The 10,696-nt window shown below is 40.6% G+C and overlaps 2 protein-coding genes across 4 annotated transcripts; one reads left to right on the forward strand and one right to left on the reverse strand.

The window, feature by feature from the left end:
- Positions 1-178: 178 nt before the first annotated feature.
- On the forward strand, positions 179-3,427 carry rbm12ba (RNA binding motif protein 12Ba). Of its 2 annotated transcripts, none has more exons than XM_044208649.1 (2): positions 179-318; positions 1,434-3,427. In XM_044208649.1, the coding sequence occupies exons 1-2, from the start codon at positions 309-311 to the stop codon at positions 3,209-3,211; spliced, it is 1,788 nt and encodes a 595-aa protein (XP_044064584.1). In that variant the 5' UTR covers positions 179-308; the 3' UTR covers positions 3,212-3,427. The 2 variants fall into 2 exon arrangements, with proteins under 2 accessions (XP_044064584.1, XP_044064585.1); XM_044208650.1 differs by lacking the exon at positions 179-318 and adding an exon at positions 364-1,248.
- Positions 3,428-3,769: 342 nt separating this feature from the next.
- Positions 3,770-10,359, reverse strand: si:ch211-197h24.6. 2 transcript variants are annotated; one of them, XM_044208655.1, is made up of 12 exons: positions 10,194-10,359; positions 9,816-9,906; positions 7,984-8,014; positions 6,815-6,892; positions 6,580-6,719; positions 6,369-6,494; positions 5,612-5,657; positions 5,449-5,517; positions 4,951-5,348; positions 4,728-4,832; positions 4,307-4,397; positions 3,770-4,096 (listed from the first exon to the last, which is right to left on the reverse strand). In XM_044208655.1, exons 2-12 carry the CDS (start codon positions 9,888-9,890, stop codon positions 4,053-4,055), a joined length of 1,203 nt encoding a protein of 400 aa, XP_044064590.1. In that variant the 5' UTR covers positions 9,891-9,906; positions 10,194-10,359; the 3' UTR covers positions 3,770-4,052. The 2 variants fall into 2 exon arrangements, with proteins under 2 accessions (XP_044064590.1, XP_044064591.1); XM_044208656.1 differs by lacking the exon at positions 7,984-8,014 and having other exon boundaries at positions 10,194-10,248.
- Between the last annotated feature and the right edge of the window lie 337 nt (positions 10,360-10,696).

Raw genomic sequence — 10,696 nt, forward strand, 5'->3', positions numbered from 1 at the left:
CATATAACTACAAAACAATATAGAGCATCTTTAATAGAATATATAATCTTTGTTGAGGTTAGTAAATAATCTTTTGGAAGAACATTTTTAAACTGGGTTTATTGTAGAAAGATTTGTAATGAAACAGCTAATTTTCTTTTGGCTTATCTTGAGATTCTTCAGTAACTTTCCACAGAATGGGTGAGTCATAGGGGCTTTTGGCAGGAAATGTAGGTGACAGCTTTGCAGTTGTATCTCAGTCACTTCCTTGTAACACAGTACGATAATATGATTGCATAATCCTCAAGGGAGAGAGAACTGCATAAGTAATGAGATTAAGTAAGTAAGATTTAAAAATGATTCAGATAAGCTTATTATTTTAGTCATGAATTTAAGTTAAATGAGTTTAAAGGAATAGAGTAGATTAGAAGGTGTATATTAGAAGCCTTACAAAGCCAGTTGGACTTTTTCTATTAATGTGTGGGTTATTGACTGTTAAAGGGGGGCAAGAAGAAATAAGCTGTTAAGAGGAAAGACACCTGCGGGGCTGAGTGGGGCCAAGTTATAGAGCCATAGAGCCTCTCTCTGCATGAAATTAGCTCACTGTTTATTGCTAAATGTTTTAGCAATCAACATTTTAATCATAGTTATTTTCTGGCTGAATATTGAGGTCAGTTCTTTTTATGGTGAAATGTCGTCTGTCCTTTTTTCTAATGGAAGAAAACATTTATTGTCTGATCTTAAGGTTGCGGACTGAAGACCGCATTTTTGTGGAGGGAAAATGCTTTTTTTTCCTGACTTGAACTTGAAAGATGTGTGTGGTAGTGTGTGATGGTTTTTAATCAAATAGCACAGATGGCAAAAGAGTTCAATAAAAGGTGTGAAAACAAAGATATCATTGCTGTCACAAATGGAAGACAGTAGATTATGTGTGTGGGCTATTAATGCAGTGCTGATTACTGCAAGGATCGACATTTAATGCTGTGTAACTTCTATTTCAGCCGGAGAATCCAACAGGAGTTACTTTGTAGATATGTATTGTCCTGACTGCAGCCCGCGCTCCAGTCCAGTAGGTGGCGGTAATACGCCTTAAACACATTTAAGAGACTATGAAGGTAAAGGGAGGGAAAAAAAGCGCATTCCGGAGCTGAGCGGGGAGGTACAGGGTGATTGAATTTTTCAGCATGTAATCACGGCGAACTTGAGATAGGACCACAGTAACGCTAACTAAACATACCTGTTAACGGTTATGTGTTGTACCTACCTGTGGTGAGTATTTGTGCGCGTTTCATGGAGACAGAAAACTTGTTTTTGCCACATTTTCTACTTTTTCTTTCAGTGCTCCTGTGTGACGCACGTGTTTTCCCCCTGAATATCTTGTGGGAATTCGTTAACATACAACTGCTTTTTCATTTTTTTGGGGTGTTTTTCACCATTCTTGTCTTCATTTTCAGACACCATCTGGCCTGGTGTGAAAATGACCATAATCCTGCGATTGCAAGGCCTTGATGTGAAGGCAGGTACTGAAGATATACGGGCATTCTTTGAACGCGTTCACATACCTGATGGTGGAGTGTACATAGTGGGAGGAAGTCTCAGAGAGGCTTTTATTGCATTCACCACTGAGAGAGATGCCCAGCTTGCCATGCGGCTCACTGGAAATGTCCTTAAAGGGTCTAAGGTGACTCTACACATAAGCTGCATGGAAGAGCTGGAACACAAATTAAAGTCATTGTTAAAGAGAAAGAAACCTTCCCCCGTGCAGCCTAAAGTAAAGAGACCTAAGCCATCTCCAGATGCAAGTCTGCTACCTTTGAATGCATGGCCTCATAATCCCAATACTGCAAATCCACCACCTACTACTGCACAGCCACTCAATCCCAACACTGAAAAAGTGCCACAGCCTGTTTATCCCGATATTTCAAATCTACAACTTTCAAATGCAAACTCACTTGACTCCAATACTGCCTTTCTTCTTGGAATTTGTACTGTCCTTCAAGGTATCCAGTCGTCCCATCTAAGAGACAACAGTGAGGCAGCGCCAAGATTTGATTTGCCCAAGACTGACTGTAAAGTTGTTGTGTCTGATGAAGTGAGCGCACCAGAGCAAACTCTGAACTCAGGGCCAGGCTACGTCAGGCTCTTTGGTCTGCCAGCCACAGCTACAAAAGAGGTCATCTGCCACTTTTTTAGAGGGTTGACAGTACAGGAAGCCATAGTGAACATCAAGTTGGGACTTAGGCATTGCTGCCTTGTGAAGTTTGCAAACATGCAGGATGCATGTGATGCTCTCCTATTCAACCAACAGTCATTGGGCCCCGTCTGTGTGGAAGTACGTGGAGCAACTGAGAAGATGTGGACCAGTGCGGTACAAGAATGTGAAAAAGCTTTGGATGTTGGGGAGAGAGTGAAACCCAAACAAAGCCCTCTTAGGGAAACAGCAAACCACAGACAAAAATCCACCTCTGCATTACAGATCAGGTGGCGATCTGTCAACCGGTTGCCATCTAAATCACCAAAAAAGCCAAGACCTGACGGTGACTCAACAACTGCCCTTTCACCAACTATGGAGTACATTGTCATGGTCAGAAATCTACCCAAAAAGATGACAAAGACTGAAATAAAAGAATTGTTTGGATGTCCAAACATTGCACACAAAAATGTTCTACATCTGCTTGACAAGGAAGGCAACAGAACAGACACAGCTTTTCTTTTTTTTAACCGCACTGCGGATTATGACTATGCAATGAATCTCAGCGGCTGCCATGTGGGCTCTGATGCCATTGAGGTCTCATCAATCACCAAGAAGATGATGAGGGACATGATGGCCAAAACCAAACCCAGGAGTCTTCAGCATGGTCTGAAGACGTACATAAAGAAGAAACCAAATAAAAAGAGGAAATCAGATTCAGTTGAGACACCAGAAGAAGCACCAAGCATGAATCCGGACCCAGCAGCTCAGACATGCCTGTTTGTCAGAAACATGCCTGCAGATGTACAGAAAAGTCAAATAAAGAAACTTTTTTGCAAATATAAAGTTAAGACTGATAATATCACCTTACTACTTGACAGTGATGGCAAGGGTATTGGTGAGGCCTTGGTTCAGTTTAAATCACAGAAGCTCGCTGAACTGGCTCAAAGGCTCCACGGTCAGGACTTCCTGGGGGCAAAAGTGCTTCTTACCAGCATCGACGTGAAACAGACGGAAGACATCTTGGAAAGAAATGTTTGAGGAAGTCGAACATTAATGCTTGAATGCAGACAGACAAAGACCGATTGTGAGATCTTAATTTTTCCACATCAAGTTTGTCTTCCAACTGTAATTCTGCTGGATTGCATCAACCTGTTGACTTCAGTTTTCTACTTGTTAAATGTTTCTCATCTTGCTCAATAATCAGTTCTTCACATTCCCTCTATACATTTTAAAATAAATGCTTTTTTAACACTGTTTTATGGTCTATTTATTAACCCAAGAGAATTTCCCAGTTATGGGTGTATATGGCTATATCTCTGCGATGTTGGAACAGGACCCACTTTGAAACTGCTGGGGGCTTTTATGCTGCAGAAATCAATGATAAAGGGAAGGATATGTTTTATAGTGTAATCTTTGGATGCTTCAAGTTATTCGATGTGTCCACTGAAACTTGTAAGGTATCTCGAACACTTCTGGGACTACATTCATAACTTATTGGAGCCTCCCCCATTATTGTCTATGCAGCATAAGAATTGAAGAACGTGTTAAGGAAATAGTTTAATTGCAGTCGCATTTGAAATGAATGGATTTCAAATGTAATTTTCTCCATTGTTTAATAGAACTGGACCGTGGGAAATTCTTGGTCATACACTTAAGATCAGTTAAAGCTGCTGAAAACATGCACAAGTCACTTTGTGTAAAACTTCCCAAGTTATAAATCTTCTAAAGAAGGCAAAAACAAAAAAAAAGACTACTAGGTAGCAACAGAAAAAAAAACTATACCTAAAAACATATACATTTACACAAAAACAAAGTTTTCAACTCCTGGACAGTCGTGACTGATGGGATGAGAAAACTGAGGTGTCGCATCTTCTGATTGTCATTTGTAATACCTGGGTGGAGCATCAGAGTACCTGGATGGACCTGCAGAGAGACAATATGCCAGAAACAATAAAAGGGCAGCCCAAGAAAGATGCTTCACTCATATTTTGACTAACATGTTTTTTCGAATTTGAGCAACAGGATTTTTTCTTTGGCGTCTTCCAGTCAACAAATACCATTACACGACTTTCTACATTTGAGTCACGGATGCATCAAATGGAAACGTTGAGAGGAGACCTGGTGCTTACATACCTGAGAAACTACTTGAGTATCGGTTGCTACTGCTTGGCAGTGTGGAGGAGAAGCTTGTGGAGCTCATTGAAAAGCTGTTCAGACTAGAACCCTGAGGAGGAAATGGAGAAGACAGAACATTTAGGAAGAGACAATACACATGTTGCCAAATACACTTTTACATGTTTCAATTAATGAGATAATACAACTGAAAAATATGGACATATGCAAATCTGGTTTTGCTCATATCAGATCTTCAAAAGCAGATAGTTTAAACTGTCAGTCTCAGAGTGACTGATACTATATACAAAACAACATAGATACAATTAAATTACAACTACACTAACATTTAGTAGGCTAGATCAGATTTAATGATTTATCTTGAACATCTGAAGATATGAGAGCAGGATTGATTTTTTTTTAGTAAAAACAAGCTCCATACCGTCGATACGCTCCTCAGTCTGTACTCCATCAGCACATCTGTTAGTTTCTGTGTCACCTTCAGCACCAGCTGTGCATCACTCTCGTTCTCTATCCGGAAAGAATCCTTAAAATATACATTGTGAGACATTGTTACTGTAGTTACATAGTCTGAATACAACTATAAGTGATTAACACTTTTGTTAAGTTGGGGAGGAACCTATTGTGAGAAATGAGACACGTACCAGGTATGCAAGTAGTGTATTAGGAGGGCTGCTACTTTCTGGTGCTGCTCCCATCAAGCCTGGCCTCTCCAGTGGCTTGTCCATTGGTCTGTCCATTAAGCTACTCCCCATTTGGTTGCCCCGGTACTCATCAGGATACATTCTGCCTGGGTTCTTCTCCAGTAGTCCACTCCTTTCATGGCTATCTCTTCCACCACCCAGTCCAAAACCATCTCCAGCTGGGCGATGACCCATACCATCTGAGAAAGGTCTTCGATCCATACCAGAGACAGCGAAATCTTGCCTGGTCGAGTAGCCTCCGAAGCCAGGCTCCCCATACTCTCCGACCGGATAGTCAGAGAGAAAACCATCCTGAGGAGGAAACTCCCCTGGAAACCTCTGGTCAGAGAACCTGGGACCTGTGAGAGAGACATGATTATTACAGTTAAATACAGTAATTCAATAGAAAAAGGGGCACACATGCACACAGATTATGCTTCAATAATTAAAATGACTTGCCAAAGGGTGAGGGTCCCTTTAGTCCCATCCCTGGTGCTGGTGGAGGCAATACTTTAGGAGCAGCAGAACCTGTTAGAGAGGAAAGGACACAAGAGACATTCACAACTCAGGTAACCAACCAACAGGAAATCCTTTATTACTAAACTAATAAAGAGTAACTTACGGAGTCCTTTGAAAGCAGGTACTTCACAGGGCTCCTTCAGAATCACCTAAAAGCCACAACAGGAACAGAAAAATGTCAAATCCACAATCATGATGTATAAAATAAGTAAACCCACTGCTCAAATATAAACATGGGACATTTTTAGTAATTGAATATATGACATTTTTTATTTTTTAAGAATTTTTAGGAAGGCTACGTTCTGACCAATAATAGCACTGCTTCCAAGAAACAACTGCCTCATCATTCATTTCCATGAGACAGTGAGGGCTCGATTAATAAATAAAATGCAGGCTTGCCCAGCGAAAAAAAAAAAAAGTTTTATCTCGCTTAACATTTGCGCCAATGCAAAGCAAACTTACAAATACCTACAATCAAACATTCATGATAGGTGGCTTTATAACGAGTTCTACTGTTTACCTGGCAATCATTGAGTTGGAAGATCAAATGATTAATGCTGTGATAACTTTAGCATGTGGACGCCTCACAGTATTATAAACCACTATGCAGTGTTTTGCTGCTTAATAGCAGTTAAGTTCGTGGATGTAGCACTTAAACTGGACCTCCTAGATCGTATTTCATTTTCTCACCAGTACTTGTAGCAACATCCCCAAGCCAACGCATCCCCTCAACACAGACCTTCATTTCCAATGATCATTACTGGCAAGAAAATCTAGCCAATATCACAATCTTTCTGACTGACGAGGATAAAAACAAGACTTTTGTGCCATTGCTGCAGCGATATGGGCCTGACACTCACCTTGAGTTGACCTCTCCCCTCTGTCTTCTCCACCCCAGCTGCAACTTCTTTAATTGTCTTCCTTACAGTAGGCTCTCTGATGGCCTCTTCCTCTTCACAGGTGACCTTGTCAGGGTGGACCTTTTTCTGGCAGAGAAATATACAAATATTATAAATAACTTAAATAAATAATCTTGCCTTTGAGGTAGACTAAGAAACCAACAATACTCACTAAGTATCTGAAGCTGTGTTTCCAGCCTTTCACGTGGGCAAGCATATCATGCTGCAAGCGGGAGACGGCACAGAGTTTGCACTGGTAGTGTGGTGGGACAGATTTACTTGGGCTGCGGTACTCCCACACATACTGAAGACCTGTAGACACATGATAATCATTGGTTATGCATTTCAATATATGAAGGGAAGGAGGTAAAGTAGATATATGTGAGGGAAATAGCCCTTCTGCTTACCAATGATACACTCTGTGACCCCCTTCAACTGTTTGCTGAGAGAGGGCATGGTCTGGATAGATGTCCCTTTAGTGAACACTGGGAAAACACAACAGTGGTCAGCACAAAGATTTATAATGGTCCACAACTGATAAACAACTGAGACCACAAGTTTCATGTCCAACAAACTAGTTCAACAAGCCACTTTGTTATACATTTCTGGGGAGAAACCTGTAATCGTAATAATCATAGTAAAAGAAGACACTGAAGTTAAAGTGTGTTGTGTTCTTACATTACCTGCAGTGTCTGATGGCCAATGAACAATATTCTGTTTATATTAACTGAACAACCATTAGAAACCCAAACTCCCCATGTGTGCTTTTGAAGCCTGGGGGGGAGAGAACGGGAACGGCAGTTCTCAGCTAACCCCCATTTAGGCCCGAACTGGGCTGCAGGACACCAGCTCCGGTGATGCATTGCTTCTCGCTGTGCTCAACCACAGAAGTATCGTATCACTTCTGTGCCGCACTAATGAAGCAGCCCAACTGCGAACGCACGATAAAATCCCTGCATAATTTAAAATACTGTGGTAAGCAGGTAAGGGTTACTCGGATTAAGAAATACTGTAATACAACACATTATCACTCAAGCCAGTGTAGCACTGAATAAAAAATAAATACTGCATTCAGCAGTGTTCTATGGAGGAAAAAAAAAACAGTTTATACAGCCATCACAGCACAAAAAGTGCATTAAAACTTCATCAGCAACCATTGCAGATGCATGGTTGTATCACTGTATGTCCCGCTGTTTTGAGACCATGTGTAGGTGTCGCTAGGGACTAACGGAGCTTATGGTGCTGGTCTTAAATGTAGCAACATCTTAGGAGAATAGGTTGACATTTCTAAAATTGTTCAGTATATTTTTTAAAAACCCATCTAAATGTTGAAATTTTGATTTTCTAAATAGGAAACTTCAAGATACTGGAAAATGTTTTGCAAGATTATTTCTGCAGTGGCAAACTCTGATCTCCAAAGACCAAAACCATGGATGGCACCACAATAGCCCCCATCTCTGAGAGTGTGAGTCTCAAAGAGTGGTGAACATGCCACCACCCATGACGAAGCAGGGAAAACAAGATCTCAAGCTTCAACTCTCAGCACTGGCAGTGGCACCGTACAGAAAGGACTTACCTATATCAGCAGAATGCTGCGGCTGCTTTCTCTGTCAATGGAGGGAATAAACCCACATGAAGGAGAGAGACACATACAGGCATTAGTGACAGGATGACACTTAGCAGAGGACTGAACTCCTCGTCCATGTCCGCCACACTTTATGTGCCATAGAGCCATTATTTTCCTCATTCTCCATGACCCCTGCATCAAGCAGCGACAGTCACAGAGACAAGTGTATAAATGGTGTGAATCATGTAGTCTGGTCATTAGTCTAAATTCTCATCAAATGAGAATGCAGAACAGCAACACTTAATTATTGTTTAATAGGGAAGAAAGAGAAAAAGTTGATACACTGAAGGCTAAAACACAAAGTTCAATATGCAAACATGTCTACAGTGGCCACATTAAAGAACACCGAGGTCAAGACCTCAGTAATTTTCCCAGGAGAATGAAACAGATCCAAGTCTTTGCTCTTCTACCACTATGCATTGTGGCCTCACATCCAGTGTGGTGTGTTTGGGAGCCATGAAGTTTGACAGATGAAAACAGCAAACACAAATGATGCGATAACAACTAAACATTCACCCCCTTTTAAGGAAGAGCAAAGAGGAGTGATGTCAGTTTGAATAATAAGCTGTATAAAAATATGGAGGTAGTTCCTGCTATATTTTGTAGCCTGTAAGTGGCAACTACTCGGGCTGAGGGCACCTGTTGAACAAGAAAACATGCTCCCAAACATACCCTTTCTTCAAGCCTTGTAATAGACAAGCAAAGGAGACGGTGGACAGAAGCAAGCAGCCAATCACCAGGAAAATTAAAAATTCTGCATGTACTGTTGCTCATAAAAGTAAAATATCTGAATATAAAATTAAAATTCCCTTGCGTGTGTTATGAATTAACTTATACAGCAAATTCATGAAGTTTAATAGTGGGATCTGTTGCACTGACTTTCATTAATGTGTAGTAACCACTGCAGTGATAGTCTGTTTTGCAGCTGATTTACCTATTATGTAACAATGCAGACAACTGCTTTTAAAATCCCTCCAGGAGCCCTGCAAATATTAGGCTTTTTTTTGGTTTTGAGCATGACAGCACTCAGAAGTAAAAACTGAGTAGCATGCCATTAGATATTGGTTCAGAGAACCAAGGTCACATCACACATAAAGCTCAATGTCAAAGCTGAGAAGAAGTGAAAACTTCAAGCAGTTTCACAACACTGAAGAAATGTTTGCATCGTGAAGCCGACGAACTGAACTTTGCAAAACTGATGCAAAAAAAATAATTCCTTTAAACCACAACAGTGATAACAGGCCACAGATGTGAGGCCCAGACCACACAGTGGGGTCTTCATTAACCAGAGTGCAAACACAACCAAGCCTGAGAGCACAGATGCTGGCACCAAGTCCACCTGCCAAAGACTGCTGCCGCCTGGCTCTCCATCAGGCATCACAACAGCCAGTGTACAATATCATTAATAGGAAAAAATCATCAAAAGGAAATAACATGTTTCCTTCATGAGTGGTCAGCATCATACATGTGAGGTAATAAGTGTGTAATTGTATTGTCATGTTGTATGTTAAGATAAGATTAAACTTTATTGATCCCACACTGGGGAAATCCACTTGATACAGCAGCTCAACAGTCAAAAGTACAGGAAAGGAGTGATTGAGTGATAAAAAAATACATATATATACACACTTACTTATACAGATATGACCATGATGGATGATTGTACAGGATAATTATAATGCACACATGGTGTGTAGCGTTATACTAAAAAAACAAGAAAAGTAGTGTATATTTTGTCGAATGTGGTGTTAATGTAACTACAGCCTAAATGTGATACTTACCCTGGCATTTCTCTTTTGATTTGACTGCGGCCCATTTTTGGGTTGAGGCTGGTTGACTGAAGCCTGACCGTCCATTTCCTCAGTTTTTCCACTGTGCGACAAAGGAGACCGTATAAAAAATTATTTATATTCCAAGTAAATCCACAGAGACACGCTCTCATTAATGGCTGAGTTATGATCCATCTGGATTAACAGATACTCGTTTTACTTGCGTTGTTTCGTTTTACTTTCCGCTATGCGTTGTTTCGTTTAACGTTAAGCTCAGGCCCAACCGAGCTTTACGCTAGACCAGTTTTTGACAATAACTAACAAGTCCAAACGCCAGATATCACAGGCATTTCCACTAGTTAAACAGTAAGATAATATTACATAACTTACCCGATAGATTTAATGCAAACTGCGACTTCCCCTAAGAACAAGTTCAGGAGGACGGACTAGATAGACTATAAAACAATGCCGACAGCCGCTTGGGGCAGAATAGGGAGCCGTTCTTTCGCCTGTTAAAAAGAAAACACGAAATTGAACGCTATTTTATATCTGCGCTTGACAACAAAACAGGCTCTCATGATAAAACTGAACCATAATGTGTCACATTCAATCGAGCATTGTCTGACATTAGCAAGGAATAATGTAATATTTTTAAGGCACTTGTGCGGACGCCTAAGCGGTGCGTTCGTTTTTACACCAGACTATACCGTTATATCTTGCTGAAGCAAACTTGAACAATGTATTGAAAACGTTAACATTTTCCAAAACACTTGGGGACAACTTTTCTATTTCGTTCATTTTAATTACAAGTTGGCGCATAAAATATTGTTTGGGCATCTTTAAAAAACCTCTATGGGGTCCCAGTCATAGAGGTTTTATATCGTAAGCCCCGC

The sequence above is a fragment of the Siniperca chuatsi genome, linkage group LG9 (assembly GCF_020085105.1).
Source record: "Siniperca chuatsi isolate FFG_IHB_CAS linkage group LG9, ASM2008510v1, whole genome shotgun sequence".
Classification (NCBI taxonomy): Eukaryota; Metazoa; Chordata; class Actinopteri; order Centrarchiformes; family Sinipercidae; genus Siniperca; species Siniperca chuatsi.

Excerpts from the sequence above, each read along its gene's own strand:
- si:ch211-197h24.6 (XM_044208655.1), bottom strand. The coding sequence starts at position 9,890 with ATGGACGGTCAGGCTTCAGTCAACCAGCCTCAACCCAAAAATGGGCCG. Across the intron at positions 8,015-9,815 it reads ATCAAAAGAGAAATGCCAGG|AGAAAGCAGCCGCAGCATTC; the intron begins GTAAGTATCACA and ends CTCCATTGACAG. Across the intron at positions 4,833-4,950 it reads ATACACTACTTGCATACCTG|GATTCTTTCCGGATAGAGAA; the intron begins GTACGTGTCTCA and ends GTATATTTTAAG.